The sequence below is a fragment of the Anarhichas minor genome, unplaced genomic scaffold (genome assembly GCF_050575085.1).
Source record: "Anarhichas minor isolate MPS153535 unplaced genomic scaffold, ASM5057508v1 ptg000058l, whole genome shotgun sequence".
NCBI lineage: Eukaryota > Metazoa > Chordata > Actinopteri > Perciformes > Anarhichadidae > Anarhichas > Anarhichas minor.
Window position 1 is genome coordinate 11,266,476 of NW_027466504.1, and position 24,241 is coordinate 11,290,716.

Sequence of the window (24,241 nt, forward strand, 5' to 3'; positions counted from 1 at the left end):
TTCTCATCAAATTGTCCGTTATGGCGTTTTTTGACAAATCCATGTGTTTGTAGAGCAGCTTTTGTCCATATTTTAATTTTTTTTTGCAGCAAGCGGTGGCACCGCAATGACTAAGAGAGCCTTGTTTGTTGCTAGGTAACAAGAAGAATGAGTGTGGGCGCTTTCATAATCAAATAGATTTTTCTAAAGGAGAGATTTTCTAGCAGTCTGTAAGAAAGAAGCCTTTGTACGAGGATTCAGACTGATATTTATCACATGAAGAAAAAAATTGATTTTTTTCCGATTTCGAGAAAGATATTTTTTGCTTCCTGTGTTCATTGACATACATGTACAAACATCATTTATAATTTTTTTTCTGATGGGATATTCAAGTGCAGGGAACAGAGCGTGGGAGGCAGGATAAACGTAATTATCTGAAACCCTGACTGATTAAAATCTGTTGCAATATGGATAATAAATACGGTATATTGGTTCCAACCTGTATTTCATTTGCGATACATGTTATAATTACAAACGATTGAACATTACACTTTGGAAAGGATTTCAGAACAGGGTTATATACATTCTCGACATTTTACCTTTGCAAAATTCTCCTGAACTCTGATTCATAGGGTGTGTATGTATACTGCTGCAGTGTAAAGGCTCAGCTCACGCCCTCTTTATCAGACATAAGGTCATTGCAACCTGCTATGGGAAAGCCGCACCAGTCTGTCTCCCCCCACTGCTCAAGGCCGGTCCATTTACCCATCCCTCAGAGAGCTTGACTGGAGCACAAAAGCATCAGAACAACGAGCCTGATAGGATGAGGATTTGGCTGCCCCACAGAGAGGATGGAAACAGTGGATGGAAAAAAGACACAGATACTTGGAAAGACACCTTGGCCAGAGACCTTGAGAGAAAATGGCAGCTGCGAGAGGGATGATGGGAGATAATGAAGAAGTTTAGGGAAACATGCTGCTTGCTTACCCCAGCCCAGACACAGAAAGCGCTTGCGGATGAGCCTGGTCCGAACCTTTCCCGTCACTGCCATGTAGGACTGCCAGGCCTCTGTGAGAACCCAGCAGAAGGATGCCAGGAAGAAGAAGTGCAGAAAGGCTGTCGTCATGATGCAGACACCCTATTGATACAAGGGGGGGGGGGGGGGGGGGGAACTGTCAGTAAGAGATATATATACAAGGACTGTGGGTTCAGGAATTGCTTCACATTTACAGAAATGCAGCTTTCTCTGCGAGAGATGCATCACCTTTAATACAGCTACTATAAAAATGTTGCCGTAACCCGATAGCGGTGCATAACAAAAACAGAAGCAGACTCCATCAGAAGCACAGATTTCTGCAAATCGAGGATATTGATATTTCTCTATGCATTTGCCTGTCTAGACCGTCCACTGAAGTACCATCCCGTGCAGTGAATGAAACAAAGAGTCAGTTTAAACTGTAGCAACAGAGGTGCCAATTGTAGTAAAGATCTGAGCCGGGCTAGCTGACACGTGGCTTAGCATTCCTCTGCACTAACCCTCATTGGTATGCCGGGGATCCCACCTGGAGGCATGTGAGACAAGGTCAACTGTTTTACACAGAGAGGAGGGGAAGAAAACACAACACTGCTTAAATGATACAGAATGCACGCGGCAGATTGCATTCAGGATCGACAACATATAGCAGCACTTTTCAGCTTCATTAGCTTGTCCATCTTTGTTCCGCGGAGAGGCATCTCGAAATGCGATTGTTTAGAAGAGGATTAGAAATGAAGAAGCATCCTGGAGAATCTTGTCATTTCACACTGACATTTGTGAGTGAGAAGAGATTAAGCTTCTCTTTTTTTTCCTCCAGTTCAGATTGTTTGCAGTGTGAAGTGGTGATAATCTGAGCAATGCCGCACAAAGAGGGAAAGATTGAAGTGTATCGTATCGTCCCAGGGCGTCCACATCATACTGTGAGATCTGCCATACACTTTGCATCCCCACCGAGAGAACCACACTAAATCCATCCATCCCCCGCAGTGTTTATGGGCTTCACACGAGACAGTAATCCTGCATTACCTCACGTGTGAGAAGAGGGGAGTTGTGTTTACCTACAGCCGCTAGGGATATCAATTACCGAGACCTAAATATTGATCAAAGTTCATGTCGTGTAAGTCAAGTGCAGTATGAACTGTATGTCATAATACCATATTCCCATATGTCTTTGATACTGAAATGTAATTTGCAGGTTTGTGTTTTTTAATGGTCAACTTCAAAGAACATCCGTGTATAATGAGTAGCCTATAGAATAACATTGATAGGATACCTTAAATATATACTTTAGACAATAATAGTAAGACAAAACAGGAACAACAATGTCCCGCCAAACTTGCATTTAAACCCAAAAATCTCCACTCTCTGTGACGCATGACGATAACATATCGTGGCTTCAGCATGGTCAGTTCAACATGAACTAATTTCACCACTGGCCAGACCTACTTAATTTTATAATCTGGGTCAGTTTGGGCAGATATTTACATGTTTCAAGCCATCAAAACAAAGCATATAACGCTGCCATGACTCATAGCCACCTGCCCATGTGCTAATTCCAGGTGCGTACAGCTGCTTTTGTAGAAATCACACACACATTCTGTGCTATAAATCTTTTGTTGACTAAGCTTTGAATAAGAAATATAATTTACTGTGTAATGTCATAGCTATATTCTGCCTAATCCTGTTTTTTTTTCTACCGTTCCATGTGAATTAATGAATTCACTGACCTGTATGTTCGTATATACTGCTGTGCTGTATGTGGTTATTACAGGATACATATGACAGATCAGTGTAAAGAAATCGTATATGGAAGTAAAAACATATTTTTAAGTGAAGGGGAAAACATGTGGGTCTGTCATACAGCAGCTACGCTGCCTGTTGATGCAAAGCTAATTCTAGTGTCGCTGTTGCTCATGTGCTGTCCAAGGTGCTGAAAATAGAGCCTGCCTTGTTTCCTGGAAACAGGTCATATGCAGCCGTTATGTTTCACTCGGGTGCCTATACCGCCCAGCCTCGTTAGTCCTCAAATATAAAAAAAACTGTGCTTTTGAAAAGAGAGAAAGGGACATTATGAGGACATTGTGATAGAAGCGGGTGGACATAGGTAGTCATAGAAAAACAAGGTTGAAACCTAGAGTTCACGCTGCCCTTTGGAAAGGCAAATGCCTGGAGATGTTCAGCACACTGTGTCAGTATCCATGGAAACAGACGAACTGAGGAAGGGACCACATTAAAACATTGCAGAGCTGATAGACACGGAGGTAACGCTGGGAGCTGACGAGCATTACTTCAAGCCATGTTAGATAATAGCAGTTTAAGGTCAGGGCAGGAAATTAGAAGAATTCCTCCCCGTGGCCTGACTAAACTCGGACTAACAGCTCTGGGTTGAGCCTTGACGCTCCATATATTACAAACTGAAAGCCTAATTGCCTTGAACTGTTGCACACTTTGCTTCATAATGCAATGACAAGCCATTGAAAGGGAAAAGAAGGAGCAGTGACATGTTATTGGAGCGAAATATTAAAAGGGATTTCAGAAGACCCTCTTTCATAATTGGATTAAACTAATGTTGACATGGTGATTAGAATGTTTTCCTCAGAGCTCCAGGCATTTTTATTTGCCAATCACAATGTGTTATTTCATCATTTACAGATTCATTAATTGGTTAATAAGAATGCAGTGAACTTTCAGTCCACTTGACTTTGAATACATATCACTATTACTGCGATACACCCTTAGAAGATATTTAGGAGTTACATTAATCGTATCTCAAGTACAGTTCAGTTAAGATCTACAACGTTATTTTAAATGTTGCTGAAGAATCTGAACCATACCTTGCAGCAGTACTTTTATCTTCCCAGGAACTGATCAGTGTGGGAGGAGGAGGCTGTTTTTTTTAAAATTTTGATTGAAGCAAGAATCAAATCAAGCAAGAAGTGCCCCGGTGCTTTATACAGTGGGTGCTTGGGTGGAGCACATTAAAAACTCCAAACAACATAGCGGTGGTGGCAAAGTGTTGTTGAACCACAGAGAAACGCTGAACAAAATGCATCAACTTTGACACTAGTCACAAAATGTCTACTTCTGCCTACTTTATTTAAATATGTAACACTCTTAAGGCTCAAAACAATGCATAGAAGTATTCTCCTGAACCTCACCAGAGGTTTACTGTTATAAAGCGGCAGACATAATGTGTAGGAATGAGCTATATGTTGATTTTGCCTGTTTTAATGCACCGAGCATGTATTTAAAAAGTTTAACCTTCGAATGGAAGCCAGGGAAAAATGAAATCCCTCTTTGCTGCACCTCACTATAAGGGAGGTCAAGCTCTGTGTACTAAAAATATACTATTGCTTAAATGTGCATACTGCAGTTACTGCATGTGTTATATACAGTACATATATGCCCTTGGGCATGTTTTCTATTCGACATCATGTATGAACATGTGTAGGAATGATTATTTCTTTATTTAAACCTCATTTAAATGGTCAGTATAATGTTGTAACTGAGAATATACAAAGGGGCTGAATTCGCTAATATCATTGAAATTACAGAATATATTTAATTCAAAATTAGAAGTTTCCATTTCTTGAATAGCAAGTATATAAGGAAAATGCTTGCCAATGTACAGACTGAGTGGACTCAGGGGAATCTCACTTCTACTGTACTTGGGGAATATATAAGGATGTACTTGAAGTTTTCTTTGGAAGAATAAATAATATATACCCTGAGTGTATCCATCTACCCGATCCTCAGCAACTGCCATAGTTATGCGGTGAGAAAAATCAATGTGCAATGTTAGCTGCACAATATGTTGACTGTTGCCGTACACTAAGAGTTGCTACAAGCTCTGAAGTAAATGTTTCTGTTTGATTACATTCGTAAAAGTTTATGTGTGTGTGTATGTGTTTAAAGTCTATGTGTTATCTTGTCACTATCTATTTCGCTGTCTCGTGTTTAATATAATTATTCAAGAACATGTAATTTAGCTTTTGGCAATAATATAACCTGAACATTCAATATTCACTGACTAGATGCCAACTTTGATAAGCCATCTGTGACGATACATGACTTGCAGCATTTAAACAAAAGGTGATCATTTTCTACACAATCTTGTGTTGCATCGGGGTGCGTAGGCGGTCATAAATCAGATAATAGCAGATAAGTTGTACAAAGCTGTTTGTAGAACTGTGTTAGCTCACAATACTCCTGACCAAATGACTATGACTTTAAAATAAATCCTTTTATAAAAGGTAAACGTTTTCTGGTGATGTTGTGTTGACACTCGATAGACCCCGGATACCTTGACTTTCACCCACTTAGTATTCAGTATAATACGTTCCTGCTCATTATTAGATGAATATGTTAAAGGAACTCTAACTCCAAGAAACCCTAATTCTACCTTCCCTCCGTGCTTCGCTCTGTCTTCTTTCCATAATCCAAGACGAACAACAACAGAGGACAAAGGAAAAACACAGGCAAAGGTGACTCACTGACTTCCTGCTCCCAGAAGACACCTCCACACCAAAGAGATGATTTCTATTAGACGATGAGCAAGTCTGAATCCACAAACAGTGGAGCCAATTATATGCACTTCGTACAAGAGACGGAGGAAAAACAAGTGAGGCAGTGTCAGGCAGCATGGCAATTAAACCCACACAGGGGCTATGTTTTCTCCTCTCGCTGGCCTACTGCTGAAACATTGGGCTCTACAGTATGTCTGATCAAACACACGAGATAATATTATTACAACAGGAGCGACACATTCAAGACAGAACAAAGGGATAATAGTGATACATTCATGGCCCTGGAAGTTTTATCCACAGCATCGTGGATGTTAGAGAAGACACACACAGCTTTCTTAACTTGACTGAACCAACAGCGATGTACCTTTCCATTGTTGATGACGAGCCCCGAAAGACCTGGTTTGGTTGCGTAACATTTTTTTCTTTTGAGGCTGTGAGAAATGAATAGGTAAAATGCTGGTTTAGCTATTTTAGAACTTAGAATTAAAATTAAGTCAATTTTTTTTATCTGAAATGTTTGAAATAATAGGATCTCGTGATCTTTGAGCTTTTGGTGCATCAGCTTTAGGAATACAAATAATGAAAGTTTTGATTTTCATAGGTTCTCCAGATGAAAAAAGATCAAACATTATCGGTAATATGTAGATATGTCTGTATATATACAGACGCAACCATATGTTAATAAAAAAAAAAATGCAGAGTTTAATAATAAAACCTGCATTCATCGATTTGTCTTGGCCCCTTGGCTTTAAACAAGCTTTAAACATAATATTGATATTTTAAAAAGTTGATACGGCAAATGTGTTCGCCACACAGTTGCCGAATGACACATCATTCATTTGGAGTCGTGTTTCTGGCCACCTGCTGAATGTAAGTCCAATATTCACTCTCCTTTTAGCTTCCTGTTTATGGCCTCCAACTAAATATCTGAAATATCTGGCTCTTTGGCTGCTAAACGCTCCACTATGTTCACCAGCTGGTCGCTAACTAGCAGCAGGCAGCAGAAAAGCTCTGCTATACCTGCTACCTGCTGCTGGAAACAAGGTTGACGAGAGCCATGAAAGTGAACCAAATCAGTGACGTTGCAGGCAGTAAGACCAAACAATGAGCAGAAAGATGCTGAAGCGCTCAGTAGAGCTGAGGGGGACTGTTGAGTCTGGTGATATGTCTCTCTGGGTTCATCACTAAGAGCTTCCCTTTCACATAACAGAACTATCTGATCCATGGTTAGAATACAAATATAAATTTGTGCAGTTTTAAATGTTCAGCATAAAAAAACAATATTGGCCAGTTACAAATAAATGAATCAATTTGTCGAGTCACTCTGAGAGACGCTGAAATGACATCTTCAGAATGTCAGTGGATTTTCTGAAAATCACTTAATCTCTTTGCAGATTTCAGAGACAGATATCCTATTAGCAGCATGCCAAGTGAGTAGTCCATGTTAAGTGGTGGTCCTCATAATCAAGACAGGAGACGACTGGAGCACTGATTAAATCCGACAAGGCTTCAAATCAGCTCAGCTTTAAAGATGCCCTAAAGCGTTGTGCATTGTGTGCCAGATATGTCGGGGTCAGCAAAGAAACAGACGAACTTATCACATGTGGATGCTGTTTGTTTGTTTTTCTAGATTAAAATGGTCAATTCATTTTGGCCTGAATGGTTACAGGTAGTGCATTTCGTCCACATTTAATCCATAATGTCACCAGTAGCCAGACATATGTAGGTTTAATCTTTTAATTATTTTAATTATTTCATTCATTATTCATTCATTTCCCTATGTTAAATGAAATTTAAACATAGGGAAAGTGAATAGGGGGAGGCATTTTGATATTGGCATTTTGAGGGGACAAAAACTGTGTGTTCCTTCCAAAAGGTAAAGGTATACTGAGAATGTGGTTACACAATAAAATGGATAATGTGTAATTGTGTAGCGCTGCCAAATGACAATGACTGAGAAGGTCATCTGTGTGGGCAGCTTGTAAATTCCAACTGCTGTTTGCCAAACAATCTCTTACATTAGCCACTTGTGTACTGGCCAGATATGAAGACAGAGAGAGGAAGTGATGCATATTTATTGGAAGAAGTTAACGGGAGTCGTCGTCCTTTTGAATCCTGCTGACTCGATCTGAAGTTCAGCTCTCGTTGACATCTGAACAAAAACACTTTTCTAACTTTTCTAAGTGCGAGCGCTGCTTTTATCCTCCAGCCCAACTTTAAAGCTGTGCCTTAGCGTCACCGATATATGGGTGGCACCGCAGTAATTCATCAGTCTTTGATTGACTGGTGCGCCATGTCTCCTGGTGTGCACCATGTCTGCCTCGCTGCTCCTACACTGTTGAATTTCTTTAACTGTCAGACTTGTAACTGATTGCAGTGCTTCAGGTTTGAACCACAGTAATAAAACTGGCATTAGTGTTTTATCTTAAAGTGATCTGACTGTCCTCTTCGGTTTATCTTTTTTTGTTTGTTTTCTTCATGGCGTCGCACCTTTCATTGCAATTAGAGACTTTCTCAACGCCAACAGATTGGGCAGTCTAAGATTTACCAGAGGACAACGTAACACCAGTTGTCCTTAGCCGACGCAAAGTGGGATCGACATCTTATAGAGGCATTAGGAACACTTAATATTCCATTTGGATGAAATATGAGAAGCTTGTCTGCCGAGACTCAAAAGAAGATGAGTCATTTGCATGAAAGAGGCTATAATGTATGTGTTATATTCTTGTTTTTGCACTCTCAATGACAAAGCCAACATCTGGTTCACAAAAGGCATTATTTTGTCGATTAGACCTCTGGTAAATGACCAGTGAGACTTTTCAAAATAAAGACAATAAGGGTTGATTGACATGTCTCAAATTAGCTGGGAACAGGTGAAGATGATGGACTTTCTACTGTTGTTTACCTCCAAAAAGCATGAACAGGACCCTCATGATATTCTGCATTATGAACTGTATGACACAGCGTAAAGATCTCAACCAAATGCTCACTGTGGCCGATACAAAAATAAGGAGCTCTTTTCAATCTAGACATGGCCACAGTGAAGTGCCACGTGGACCTTTCCACTGCACCATTATCCGACTTCAATTCGTAGATATATACAAAAGACCACTGGACCTCCATGCTTTATAAACTGTGCTGAACAAATCCTTGAATGACACTTACCACATTGTGCGTCTGCGTTTGTCCAATGAGGATCAATATGTTGGAGCAGATTATAGATAAGCAGAAGTTGAGCAGGATGATGGATCGTTCAGAGCGAATATATCTGAAGAAAAACAAGAACGATAAAAGCAACCATTGTTAACACATGATTTAGCAAATATGATGTTGTAAAAAATGCACGAAGTGAAATCATCTTACCTCCATAGCACACCATAGATCACAGACAATGTGATCAAGGAGAGGCAAGACAGACCACAGCCAACTATCAATGTCACAGATGGGACCCCTGAGTAACCCATGGTCTGTGGAGGAGACAGAGCAAGACGAACCAGTCAGTGGGAGGTTGGATGTGGTTCATGCAGGACAGTAAATCTTTATTGTTGCCCAGAGAGGGGAACCAATCAAAACACCCATACCACCGATCTGAATAACAGTCCACAGTGGGTTCCCTAATACACTGTGAGGTTTGAAGTGCATGCGTGGGCTTGAAGGCCGTTTACATGAGAGTCTTTCCATTCATCTGTGCTGGACTTTCTATTACAAAACAATGGAGGCAGTAGCAGAGACACTGGAAGCTGTGAAGGCTGAAGTGCATCGAAATGTTTTGTGTGATTTGTTTTTCCAGTCACATTTGACACCACGTGAGCCGGCCAATCACAGGCCTGCTATTTGGAGCTAGCTGTAGGCGCTCTATGTGGTTTGCCATTCTGCTTTTGAATGCCTCAGGCCTGACAGAGGGGAAGGCAATAGGTTTCTTTGTGATATCTCAATTCCTCCTGTGTGCCAATGCAGAGGCCACGATGTAAATATGTTTATAGTCTCGTGTCGGCATATGAGCTCAACACATGGTTTCAAAACCTCATCCACAGAATCTGACAGCAGAGACTAACAACAGAAATAACGTCAAAGCTGACAACTGTTATCTTTCCCCTTGACCAAATGTATATTTGACTGACACCCAGGCACCAGCATGCACACACCCTCCAGCGTGCACGCGCACACGCTGAGTTACCCAAATGTATGTGCAAACTACAAATAACCGCCCACAATCTCCCTTTACCGCTGAATTACTATTTAACGGGATTAGCACACCAAAGATTCAATTTCTATTTGCACTAGCACACACACACACACACACACACACACACACACACACACACACACACACACACACGCACACACACACTATCTCACACACACAGGCAGTGTTTCTCCTTTACATTGGCCTATAAAACCCACACTGAATAACAAATCAATAGCCTACTTACTATTTCTCTTGGTTGCTGAGCCAAAATGGCGAAGGTAGATACACGATCACATAAGCATTTTGTATGAGATGCATCTGTTAGCACCGTTTTACATCCTTTGGCGGACCAGGCTCCCCAAGAATCGTTCCTGCAAGAAGAAGGCAGAGGCAATTAGAGGTTTTAAATCCAGCGGTGGCACGACTTCACAGGACTTATCGACATCGCGTCGGGTTTCGTATTTAATTATTTATTTGAATCGAGAGCTATAGAGCCGTTATGGACTGCTACATAAAAAAAACAAAACGCGAACAGACACATCGACACGGCTCTTGTGTGGCTACGAGCAGCGTTTCAGCTGGAGCAGATAGAGAGGCAGAGACGCGGAGGAGGGGGAGGACGCACGGAGCTGTCCAAGCAGACCGGTGCTGATTGATTCGCTATACGCAGATATAGATACCAAGAAGTGTTGTGAAAACATCGCTGTTCCCTCACAATGCTTAGCGATAAGAGCGTTCATATTTACCTGTGTGCCTGTCTGCGTGACTCTCTATTCCTCTAGATGTTTTCCAAAACGTATTCCTTCTTTCCCCTCTCAATGCCCCCGTTATCCTGTCTTTCTCCCTTTCGGTTGATTTTTTTTTTTTCACCCCCCTCAGCTGTTTTAATTAGCAGCTTTTTGAACGCTTCCTTGGGGGGATTTTCACCCTGGAAACGGTGGACAGCATCAGATTGATACTCTGTTCCTCTCTGCTGGCGTGAGAGGGGGGAGGTTGATACAATGAAAAAAGAAACGCACGCTGTCGCAGGATCTGTTTATTCGGCTGCAGGTCTAATGACATGACGGGCATAAATGATGGTTTTGGATTATTCCTGAAAATCATTTTCACACGAAAGTTGTCGCTCCTCGGTGAGAAGCGCTTCGCAAAAAAAAAAAAAAACCCAAAACACTGCAGAACTAATACCACCCCGCGGAAGCAGCGCGAATGGTTGCAGCCAGTCGACACTTCACACCGCTAGTAGGTGAAATGAAAGGAGCGCTTCTCTTCCATTTGTCATTCGCCCCCATTCATTTTCCATATGCAGAAAAAAAAGCCCCCACAGTGATTAAATGTGAAAACTTCATTTACACGAACACGTAGCCTGACTGTGCTCGGATCAGTTTGTTTTTGTTTTTGTTTTGCCGCAGCACATAACGCGACATTAAGATTCGCATCACAAACAAGCACACACCTGTTGTCCACCTTGCTGTATTCTCACTCTACAGCATCGTGCTCACATCACGACATAGCTAGACGATTCCCCTGAGATACGAAGACGCATACCGCTGATTTAAAACAACACAGCGCATACTATAGCTGTTGGTTTGTGCACCAAGTGGCGTTCTGCTGCGTAAGGCTATCCTGCTTTGTCATTTGATCAATATGGCTGCAATATTAATTATTCCTGGACGGGACTGTGGAGCGCTTTGCAAATTTCCAACCAGTATTTTGAGTCTTTACACAGTAATGCAACAATAAAAAAAAAAAAAGAAAACTCTTCACTTCACCCCCCTCATCCCTTCTCTTCCTAACTGGTTTGTGACTGATTAGTTGAACTGATGCATGTTTGACTGCACACAGAAAGCTAGTCTTAGGCTTATATCCAGTAGTTCAGCACCCTCATGAAGCCATTTCAACAACATAAAAAACAACAACATACGTTTCTGATTCCATCACTATGATTTATCTAATCGCCTTGTGAAGTTGATGTATAAAGCCCATATTCTCTGCAGGCTGTGGAGGAGGTATCTCACTGCAGCTGGACTATTGAGTCCCGTCTTAAAGGCCCATAGTGGACGCACCATATTGCTGATTTAAATGTTCAAGGATTTCTTTGAGGGCTTTCTAAAGGAGGGTTCAAACACTTGCCGCTCATAATAACTACACGACTGTGGTCAGACTCTTGAACAAGTCCTTGTGAGTAACTCTAATGGGGAGGTTTCTCTGTGCATAGTCATACACAGTTAACATTTTCATACAGCTTGGGCTTAAAAAAACGAAAACAAACAGTAAACACGTTATCTAATAGCAGTGCAGGCTCGTCATTGTTTGCTGGGTGACCAACAAGCATCACAGCCTTCGCATCACACAGCTGCCCACTCGAGATGGCCCTTTCGGTATGCTGCTGTTGCACTCTCGAAACACGACTGTCACGTTCAGGAGCAAACCCACTCTCTCCGAGGCACACGTTGTTGTGATTTGAGATTGACAGCACGTGCGATGCCTCGACTTCTGGATAACTTTGGGATGAATCAGCCGCTCCACCCCGGCGATAACTCAATCCTCCACGTGATCTGTTCCTAGCTTTAGACTTGCTAGATGTTTGCTTCTCTTTTGTGCCAATGTGAGAAGCTGCCAGGAGAACATCCCTGACTGGGGATTTATGTGCGCCGCGTTTGATTTGTTGCCTGACCTTATCGGGGGCTTGGTGGCCTCAGAATATAAACTGTCCCCCTAGAGAAAGTGTCAGTGCTGATGTTAACCACAGTGAGACTGATGACATGACATTCATCACACACTCCTGGTTGACCACTCTCTGTCCATGCAGTGATGTATTGACATGTTGGTATTAAAACTTCCATGAGTGAAATATTGTGACAGAATCGTGCTCTAATTCTAAAAATATTTAAGTGTCAAGATGCAAGAAAAGTGACAGTACAGTGACTTAGAGAGGCGACAAAGTTTTAGACACATTCATTATTTAAACCCTCATGTCTGACTGAGACAGAGAGATAGACGGCTGCTCAAAACTCCAATTAAGTTTGTCTTCCTTGCTGAACTTTGACAGATCGTGTTCCTCCAGCAATAGAGATCTTATTATCAAACCCATAACTTATCCACACTTCCAAGCAGTGCACTTAAGAGTCAAACAGTGAAGCTCTGTAACCTTGTGATTGTCCAGCTAAACAAGCTGGAGCAGCCTTATACACCAAATGATCAGACCGGGCTGCAGTAGTTTAGCCTGTGTTGTTTATATACATGTCATTTAGTTTTGAATATGACACCTCTTTGTTCACCATGTAGTATTTCTTCAGGAATGCATAACAACCTTCCAAAAAGCTCTTTAAATGAATCGCAGGCCCACATCAGCTTAGCCAGGCGCTTGGCTGAGGGCTTGAAGATTGCCTTAGGCAATGCACTTCAGGCAATTCTTTTTAAAGTCTTGAAAGACTGACACACAATGACAGGCAGAAGAGGGTGGGGGCAACGCTGGGAAATTATTCCATCCATCTTGGAACTCTGGATGACATGGCAATTCGTGTGAGCCTGCGAGCCCCGCTGAGGGTGTTAACTGAATGAAGACAAAAGAAAAATGAGTGTGTATTTTTTTTTATGTCACAGGAACAATCTGAGTGGGATGAAACCCTGAAAAGGAGGTAGACAAGCAAAAGAACCTGCAGTTTGGATTTGTTAGTGAGCACATGAATGGCTCCACAGGTGCACACTATAAGTGAAGGTGTTTTGCACCAGTTAATAGGTCCGTTATGCCTATTATCACTCTTCAGTTCACCCACTTCCCATAAATCCGTTCCAACTCCAATTTGTGTCAGAATAATGCTAAAGTATTTAACCCATAATTATTGCTTCCTCAATTAAAGCTAAAGGTGGCTAACATGACTTTTCCACAGAATCATCTATGAAGTCGTTATTGGAAACTGTTTGGAAGAGGGCCGGCACTTTAAGAAAAACACACGTGATTAGATGAACCATCTGTCAATCAAACTTTCGAGGAAGTGAGTCGGGAGAAGAGTGAAAACCTCTTTTTCGTCGAGAAAAAAAGCCTTCAGTGGAGCTGTTTGCTCTTCTTTCAATGCAGAAAAACTCACCAGTTATATTATATAACTGATGCTTTTTCAGCATCTGTTCTAACAGTCGCCTCTCGACGTCATTATGCGCACAACTAAGACACACCTGTAGCTGCCAGTAGCCCGTCATGGGCTGTGATTGGCCGGTGCTCTGGCTTACCAGACGCAAAAGCAGTACTTGAAGCCTGAAAAGCCTGAATCCTGCTCTCTCATGTATGAAGCAACCCCACTAGGTTTATAAGTAAGGCAACATACAAACACAATAATTAGGGCAAAAGAAGTCAGTCTGAACTGACAATGACACGTCTGCAATTGTGCTTGTCCTACCGCAGGGTGCACATGTGATTTACCCAACTCACATTCTGTGTTCTCACCCACACAAACACAGCAAGACCTCCTGCTGTCAACTAATGCATGGTCTGTGTCCTCATCAGTCCAATGAGTCCTTTTTTGGAATGAAGCGTCAAATGACTGTAAACATCGCCCACGCTGTTACTTCTTCTGCCTCCCAATGTTCTTCAGCAGACTACAGAGATCATTGCAAAGTGGACAACCAGATGTCCTGAGCTCAACCGGAGGTGGTTTCATTTAATTATAAACGAATCCGCCAGAAACAAAGAATGCAAAGCTCTCACACTTATCTTCTCCCCATCTGCTGCAGCAACAGTTTCCATTCAAAACCGACCTAAAAACAAGTCTTTCTAATCTGATCACGTCTGAGTCTGTGATGCAAATGTGTCTTCTTGAGAATTTATGATGTGAAAAACTTTGACAACTGCTGATCTCAGATATGGAAATGTAAAGAAGCTTGACGTCAACCAAAGACACCATTAGAGAGCGCTTTCAACAGAATTAGAAAGCTTGAATACAACTTTAAGATAAAGCCAGAGACGTGAGTTTTGAGCTCTACATATACATCACCAGCTGCAGTTATATTTACTGTTTACACAACTTGTTGAATTTCTTAAAACTTAAGTAGAGCAACAGTCTGTGAGGAGAAGCTATAGAAGCCTGATTTTGTTTGTCTGTTACTAAGCAAAGCAAAGCTGGAAGATGTGTCAAACTGGGCCAATGGCACTCATGTATCTTCTGGTATCTATATCACAATAATGTATAAGAACCCAGCTGATGGAGAACCAAGTATTGCACTAAAGGTATCTCTCGGTTCTTAAAATTCCCCTCAGTTGGCGGTGTTTGGCTCAATTCCAGGGTATCCAGATGTTACTAGAACCTGAAGCTGCAACAGCTGCTATTCACACCCTAACACATAAATGATTAATAGGTTTTGGCTCCACAGGAAGCAGAGTTTTCTTGGTATATTCATGGTATGAACTGTATAAGTATAATTTGAGATATAAGTATTGAGGTAATTCATTAACAAAAGCTGAACAACCGCATTTTACCACTCATCAGTTTAGGTAAAAAGGTGAAAGAGATGTTTTTTTTAGTAGTATCTAAAATATTGCAATTAAGTCCACCAACAAACCGCTTGATGCAGCTAGGTCTCCTGTTATTACAAAGTGTCTACAGTTGTTTTGGGATTTTATCCTTCAGGCTGTTCTTATTTAGTATTATGACTTTGTATGTTCTGACTCGAGTAGACTTTAAAAAAAGAAAACTTTAGCTATGTCAAATGTATCATACATGTTTGTCCATAAAGATAACAATCTGTTTGGTTACACTTCGCCGTATAAGGACGCAACATTAAATACTCACAACAGCATCATAAGAATATGATTTATCACATTCAGAGTGTTTTAGAATGGAAGCAAACAAGATAAAACAAGGAGAATCAAATCATAAAAAAGTCAAAAACAGGTTTGATAAATACGTCAGTTGATAAAAGAGGCTGTGTGTGTTTTAAAGAGGGGTCAAGGTGCTGTTAATTCTGATGTGGCAAGTTATTTCAGGATCTAAAAGCCTTGAATGATGAAGGTTGTCCTCTTCAGTTTAAGGTTTGGCCTGGATAAGACTTTGGTGGATAATCTGAGAGGAGGATGCAAAAACATCTGTGATTAAAAAGTCAGAAAGACACTCATATTGCTTTCCATGCACTCCTCTGGCTTAACATTCAGAGTACTCCGAAAGCATCTAATTGCAGGGGAATGCCAAAAGGCTCGAACTAGCTTGTAATATCATTCTGTAATTTTCCTTTTGATGCAAAATTTGGTGGCAGTTTGGAGCAACTAAGAAGCTAAAATGTATGCAAGCGATTACAATGCTCACAATGAGACAAATTAATCTTCTGAAACCATTTAAAGAAAGATGAGTTCTAAGCTTGGGCAGGCTGAAAAGTAATCTGATTTAAACTCACGCTGGAGTCACAATGATACTGAATCTCCGAGATAGCGCACATTAGTGTGAGATAATAAATCCCCCTCAAAATTGTATTTTCTTGAACACTATAGGGAAGTTGACTGATCTAAAACCACTGTGTTGCATTTCAGATTTTTCCCTTAGGATATTGGCAATTTCAGGCTTGTTTGATAGCTGAAAATATTGACATTTCAAAAAGTAATAAAAGTGTATGCATCTGACCTGTTTACACTCGGTGCTGTGGAGCTGCAGAATTGAAGTGTAAATGAAACAAACAAACAAAAAAACAAACCGATATTGGCTCTCTGGATGATCTAATGTTTTATTTTTTTGCATGGACAGCTGCATATTAACATGCTTATTCATATATTTGCTTTACTCTTTACTACATTTTTGTGTTTATACTTTGAGCTAATCACTGCCAGGTGCAATAGATTATCCTCTAATTGTCTGGATTACAAAACTAGTCAAAATATGACAATCTCAGGGAGCACATGTAATTAAATGTGTTCCAGACTTTTGGCACATGTGACAGGTACAATTTAGCTTATTTTACATGCAAAGAAGTAAATCATGATTGCTTGGGAACTAATTATCTTGTCAACACGTATTTAAAATGATGCAGAAAAATCTCTGCCGAATGATTTTATTCATAGTCACATTCATTTTCATCCTCTTAATATTGCTAATTAGCAGTCACTTAAATGGGTCATTTACTTATGTAAAAGTACTAATACAATAAAATACTCCATTACTAGTAAAAGTCCTGCATTCAAATGACTGATGCATAGCGTACAAATAGCGTTTTCATTTTGGAGCTGGAATTAAATTCAGTACCTCAAAATTGCACTTAAGTACAGTACTTAGTAAATGTGTTCAGCCACCTTCCACCACTGCAAATGATCAATCCAAGTCAAAAGATAAATAAAAAATAAAAAGCACAAAAACTCTCTCTTAGTGCTCCCTTTTACTAAAAAAAAGAAAGATGCATTTATCTAGTTTTGCATGTTATTGAGATTTAACAGTACTTTATTAAAAAGGCTCCCATTCGGTTCTCTCTGCAAGGCAAAGTACGGGCGAAGCACAGAGAGCCCCACAGTTAAAGAAGAATGTATGGTTATACCACAATATCAAGCTACAGCTCTGCAGCGATGAACAGCATGTTCTCTTCTCAAAACGCTCTCCCCAGCTGCTTACATAAACAGACAAATCACAAGAGTTTTTCCTTGTGTTGTCGCGTAGGAATACTGACGCCTCAGGCTTCCACCCCTGTGATGAAAGTGAAGCAGCAGAGACTCAGTTGTGGAAGCTTTTCTGTAGCCGTGTTCAGCAAAGTATTCATATGTTGTGTGTATCTGGACCTCAGCGAGTCAGAGGACACAGTTCTCCACTTGTGAACAACGTTTTCGTTTCTGCTCATGGTCACAGTGAGCACTCTCCTCTGGTTTGGACCAACACGGCTGACAGATGGCGTATTACCCCCTTCAATGAGTCCTGAGAGTGGCTGCTATTGTGTTATAGGACGAGCCAACTGTTTGAGATGAACATGATAATCATACCACGGAGTCATTCAGTGGTGCTCTGGTTAAAATGACTTCCGGAAAGAAATGCTGAAATTAAAACACTTGGTTTGTGAAAGTCAGAGAAAGTGAATGAAGCAGAGTTGTCCCAGTTGTATTTTACTACTATTCAAAAAATAGACCAGTTGCCCTCAAATACCACGATAGTGGACAGACTATGCACAGTGCACATGCTATTTCAGAGCAAAAATAACAAGCTCATATAAGCTGTTGCCTGAGCTGGTCCAAAATATTCCAGTTACCCATGAGCTCTTCTAAATATCAGATTGGTCTTGAAATGATGAAGGTCAAGATTTCATTGCTGGTTGATTTGGCAACACCTGCCGTTACTGGTGGCAGGTGCCTTTAAAAAAAATAAAAAACCAGCCCCTGAGTTGCATTCGAAGACACATGTTAATAATTCAAAAGCTATTAGCTTGTGTTCCTTATTTTGTGTAATTAGTAAATAGTAGTCTCTCCGCTAAAGCACGCCTCACTGCGAGGAACACAACTTTGGTTTCATCAAGTCACAGTGTGACAAGAACATTGTTGTCAAGCGTTAACAGTGCAGGTACAAAAATCATTCCACGCCAAACAACGCAACATCAAATCCTCTGGAACAGCATCACAACACACAATCTCCAACAACTTGAACTCAAAGAAGCAAACCTCAAAACAGGTATGTACAGTATACTGTAAGAGTCAGCAAAAGTTTCAGAAAACCGTTAATAAGAAGTGTAAATGTACAAGTGTTGATGGAATAATGTCAACACATTAAAATATACTGTAGTATAATACAACCCAAAACTAATAACTTAAGTTTCGTTGCGATTGTGTCAGGTGTTCATGTGTCTCCATGATTATTCTTCTGGTTTTGGTTTGTGCCGTTGTCGTGTGTTTCTTTCTGCTAATGCAGATGTGTTTTGCATATGTCCTCATGTTTTCTGAGAGATTCCCCTCTTGCTATGTTATATAATTCTGCAGTATTTGTGGCTGATGCTCCAGCTCTTCAGCCAGTGACTAGCTGGCCTGTTTGTATCTCTGTAAGTTGCCCATTAAAATGAGCATTTTTCAGATGTCTGTTGAAGCCCACACATGCTGCCAATCAGCTTTAACTTAACTTCCTGGCAAGTATAACTCACTTGTATGAATATCTTTATAACTGTGATTTACTGGAGCAAATGTATGCGTGAAGAGAGTCAGTTTACAGAAACACTCCAATTGCAGAGTCTCACCCACACACTAAAGGCCCTGAAAAAACTCAAACTGAATTACTACAGGCTTAAATCAACATGTGTTAAGAGTTGAAACATCATAAAGTATACAGTTTCATTTATAGCTGGGATTTTGTAGAGGGCTGTATTATCTCATAAGGTATTCCCATTATTTTGTCCACCCCCTGATCAGGCTTTAATGTATAATTAAGGTTTATTTCCCCAGCTCCCTTTCTTCTCTGCTGTGCTATTGGCTGAGCCAACTTCTCTGCAAAGATAAATGCGTTCCTGACTTTTGAAGATGAAGGGAGGATGCACGCTAACCCAACTCCAGAGGCATACCAGTAAAGCAATACAACAACAACATAAAACAACATGGAACAAGTTAGAAAAGTGAAAGAGCGTGCCCACTTACATTATGCTGCTGTCCCACAGTGCACAGTAAGGGTGCATTGTTCCCTGGAAGGCAAGAAAGGACAAAATGTTTATCAGCTAAATGATGCTGGTAATTGATCATCATTAACATCATCACCATCATCATAAGCAGACTGCATGTTCGTCCTTCAGTGTAGATATTTGTATTTGTATTTGTATTTGTGAATTAGAGTGCAGAGTGCAACATCAGAGACACACACACACACACTTGCTGACACGTTCAGACTTGCGTGCACTTTATCTCCGAGATGAATAAAAGGGCCCGGATCATAAAAGGGATTGTCCATGTCATTATCTGACTGCAGTGCGCTCTCATGACACCGGGCGCTTGCAAATGAATTATCAGGCCAATTAACCACCATTGTGTGTCGGCTGATGGGAGGTCATATGTGCTGTGGTCATTGTAGAACATTCAGTCAACGGACAAAAACTCTTTCTAGAGTGTTTAACAAAAAGGAACAAAAAGCTATATTCATAAGCTCAAACATGTATTGGTTGATCTGAAAATGACAGAATGACTGTGGTGCTTACATTTGCCAGGTGAGCCAGTTCAATCTCCAGATGGGACTCGGTGGCCTTGGGCTCAGGTCTCACAGTCACAGCGATGACCTTGGAGTTCACAACTGTGTGGTTCCTAAATCAAACAAAGAAGCATGTGACCTCCTACCGTACACACTGTTTAATTGTCATTGAGGGTCAAATGCTGACCCTCATTTTTCTAACACGATACGGCAAAGTGGAGGCTAATCATGACTGATGTATAAGCTTCACTGTGATAGCATCCCTTTAAATGTCTTATATAAAGGTATAAAAGGATGAACAACATTTTAGATGTTCAAAGTCTTAACCCTGATTTTGCTTCAAACACCTCAGGTCTATTTCTATGCTCTGAGAAGAAGCAGTAACACGTACGGATTAGGTTCAAGTGCGCAGTCAGTGAGATTAATGTGGGATCTATAGAAAACCACTTGTGCCAAACCTGATTTGGGGTCTCTGAGAGGATTTCGTGCTCAGAGTTAGAATTGAAAGTTCCCCTCTAATCTAATCTAATAATCAAAGTGCTTTGAGTTAATGTTTAAACTACTTGAGTATTGGTGCAAGGTATTTTCTCTAACGTAGCTTGTATTGAATACTAACCCCAATATTAAGGTTGGGAGGATTTTAAAAAGCTGCCCATTAGACGTGAAAGCAGCTACACAGGATGTTTGCCAGTGTTCAAAACATCTAACAGAGAGCACAGATCAAAGGCTCGCCTCAGATGAACGTGATATTTCTTTGTAACCTACGCTTTTTGGAAAAATCTGCCATTATAGTCCTGTTTCAAAAACCCTCTCCAGCTTTTGTACAGATGACAGAATATTCTTCTTATTAGAAGCTGAAATCCGTGAGTGCTTCGCCCGAGGAGGAAAACTGTCAACTCCACAAAGGAAAGTATGAGGTGAGACTGCAGCAGCCCGCTGTACTACCAGCACCACATGAGCAGAAAATATCTTCATCCGACTTTGTCATACAATACAAGTCCGTTTTTTGGGCTTATTTCAAAATGGAAATCAATGGCATAAATGGATAAGTGCTTCAGTTCTTGACTCAAAGTGTACTTCTGATACTTGGTGGTGAAAAGGTTACGCTCATCTTTGAAACCTTACAAGCCCAACGTTTGGCAAACAGAAAATCCTTCAGTTTATCAGTTGCTACTTGATGTGCTTATCCTCCTGTTAGTCTGGAGAGGGCGAGCTTCAGAGTCCCATTATGAGCTCCTCTCCACATGTGCACATGGGGGCTGCTGCTCCACCTGAGACAGCTGGCCTGGTCGGTCCTGGAATGACCGTTCTGTCCTTGGGACGTTGGTGCCAGGGACTTGTTGATCGGGGTGTGACACCAGGTGTTTGTTCAGGACATCCTGCTGCTCTTCCAGCCACTAATGTCATTCTTAATTAACTACATTTTCCGTGCTACATTGAATATGTTTCATTAGGAGTAAACACAAACACACTCATTTCTCTATGTTTTGTATATGCCACAACCTGATGTCTGTTAGCACTAAGGACTCATTTATAACAATTATAAATGAGAAGTGTCCTTCAAGGTCATTAACTTTAACTCAAAGTAACATACACAACAAAAGCAGCAACGGAAAAGTATTTGGTTATCTCGTTCTCCTGTTGGAACTTTCATGTCTTTGAAGTGGAACATTTCAGGGACAGTCTGTTGATAAGACTTGTTTTACTCTGAATAAAAATGGACACCTCTGAAGTATCCAAAGGATTACATCTGTCTCATAATACAAACAAGGAGATATCCCGCCCTTACTTTGGTGACGGTAGCATGAGTCCGAGAGTCTTGTAGAGCACTGTTCCCAAAATGAAGACAGGGGATCCCTCCATTTCTAAAAGGGGAAATGAACAATAAATTAACATTATCGCCAGGTTTTAATACTAATAGACTTCTCTTTTATTGTGTCACCCATTTTACAAGTGAACCTTGTGAACAGATCAATAAAAAAGTAAATATTCAAAATGTCTATACTGTATATATTTATTACTGTCCGTTTTCCAATAGCATGGTGAATATTCAAAAGGAGGTTTAAATTGCTAGTTCTCAATACCAACACTAATTTTACAAACACTTTTCACAACTTTTATCAACAGACTTTGATGACTCAGGTAGGAGAACATTACATTACATACATTACAGAGAAGTCTCCTATGGAATTAACGTCTTACACTGTCCAAATGAGAGTGGCTGTGATTCCTAATCAATCCCTTGTTTTGTTATCTTTGATATACATTCCAGATAAGACTGACTACACCAATTAACCAAATTGTCTGGCTCTGGATTGCGATATACAGTGGCGCCTGGCAGTGTTTGAAAGGAAGCTAAAAACGCTGAGTCGATGGAAAACTCAGTGTTTAATTAAACAAGCAGAGGCAAGCAAAGTGGCTGTGTTCAAAGACCTGTATTATTATTTAGATTTCTTAAAACAAGGGGTGGTGTAGCATGACAAGAAAATACCTTCTGCACAGGACTGATGTGTCTGTGTGCAAGTCTTGCTGTAAGTTTACAGACAGAGCAATTCAACTAAAGTCATTCAGCTTTTGCTAAGATGTCAAGATATTTATTTCACGCTCCTCAGCAGTTTCCACTGAATCCATCATTGTCTATTCACTGTGCATTTATCCTACATGTATATTGCAGATTTTAGAAATGTTACTGCAAGTTAAATATAGAAGTAAACTTTTCATATATATTCTAGGACAAAACACATTTGTACAGTAGGTGAGGACTGTGCGAGTCCTAAAGAAAGATGTGTTAGACAATGGCTCTCTGATATATATATATATACAGTCGCATACCTGCTGCCTGGGAAACAAAGAGGCCCTTTGGGATCACCACTTTATCTTCAGAGTTCCTGGCCCAGTCAACCATGCCTTTACGTCCCTTCATGGGGAAGTTGATGTCAGTCATCACAGACACTGCTGGGAGTCTCTGGATGCTGGCCACTGCAGGATTCAAACAAACAGACCAACGAAGAATTACTGAGGTTCAATATACGTTCGAATATTATTGACTTTATAGGTTGTGTCTTGGAGAATCCTCCGAGTCCCTATTACCAAAACATCAGCCTGTAATGAAAATTCACATGTTTTTTTCCCTGTCTTGTACAGTCAGGTCACACATCAACTATAGATGCATGTTTATGCAAATATCTATGTTTGCTGCGTACACACTGTGTAATACCAGCATTACCTTTGGGAAATACGCTTATTCACTTTGCTGAGAATTAGATGAAAAGATGGAGATCACTTTCTTGTCAGTATGAAAGCTCAAGCCAGCCACCAGTTAGCTTAGCTTAGTTTAATGCAAAGACTGGAAACATTTCTATTTCTTGGCTGGCAGCCGTGACTCTCAACAGAATCAAGCCAGCTTTTTTCCCCCTTTTTGTCTAGTCTTTAAGCTAAGTTAAGCTAAGCTAAGCTAACCAGCTGCAGCTTCGTATTTACCATGCAGATATGAGAGTGGAATCGTTGTCATCTCACTCTCAGCAAGAAAGCAACTGGAAATGTTTTCTATCTTTATCAATATAAATCAAACTCATTGTATGTGGTGAGGGTTGAAATCTCCGCTGTGCAGCAGTTGAAAAGTTCCACTTAGTTGAATGCGCTGTTTACACCCTAAAAGTGAAAAATATTGCACTATTAGGCGTAAATATGTACACAACAGAGCGGAAACTTCCCTCAGAGGTTGTGCAACAACACCTCTGCTTTACTTTTTAACATGAAGACGTTATGTGTGTTAAACACATGCACAAATGTACTCCTGTAGGACCCAAATTCAAAACACAGGATTGAAGTGTGTCGCACCTAAATTGAGAGGCAGATCTTTATACTCTGGTTTGCACCACTAAACAGTGACATCTATAGCTACCAGTGTATAATTGTGCATGTGAATATTCAGGTCATTTGTAAGTCAAAGATACCCCCAACTGTGCTTTAATGCATTCATGTACACATTTAAAATAAAGTGCAAAATCAAAGCTTCGTTTGGCAACTGGCAACTGGTAGACAGTTAATCCCCTTAATCACTCTTTCCTTTTCTCGCCTCCCTGCTGAGGCGCCATAAAAGGCCAGTCCATGTTCTAAGGCAGTGACAAGGAAAATACCCAGGATCAACTGAAAGGGCCTCAGCATTACAAGGGGAGGATAAAGCTGCACTGTTCTCTACCTGGTATCACATCCAGTCCCAGTCAGGTGGTGCTTTCGTGAGGGGAATCTGAGGCTAATCCTGATGCAAAAAGCTCTATTGTTCCTTGTGCTTTGCCAATAATACAATTTGAATCCTGGCAAGACTCCACGTTTGAGTGAAATCTGTGACAGAAGGTGTGTCTGTGCGATTCGGATGATCCAGCAGCGGGTATGAAAT

The 24,241-nt window shown here is 40.7% G+C and overlaps 1 protein-coding gene across 1 annotated transcript in view; it reads right to left on the bottom strand.

Annotated features, from left to right (window-relative positions):
- Positions 1-24,241, bottom strand: part of adgrb3 (adhesion G protein-coupled receptor B3) — a 104,931-nt gene that overhangs the window by 9,739 nt on the left and 70,951 nt on the right. Inside the window, exons 12-19 of the mRNA XM_076077161.1 lie at positions 22,675-22,821; positions 21,632-21,707; positions 19,853-19,955; positions 19,302-19,345; positions 9,975-10,101; positions 8,905-9,008; positions 8,707-8,809; positions 967-1,117 (exon numbers count right to left, since the gene is read on the bottom strand). Coding sequence (XP_075933276.1) covers positions 967-1,117; positions 8,707-8,809; positions 8,905-9,008; positions 9,975-10,101; positions 19,302-19,345; positions 19,853-19,955; positions 21,632-21,707; positions 22,675-22,821 — 855 coding nt within the window. The remainder of the gene's footprint in view (positions 1-966; positions 1,118-8,706; positions 8,810-8,904; positions 9,009-9,974; positions 10,102-19,301; positions 19,346-19,852; positions 19,956-21,631; positions 21,708-22,674; positions 22,822-24,241) is intronic.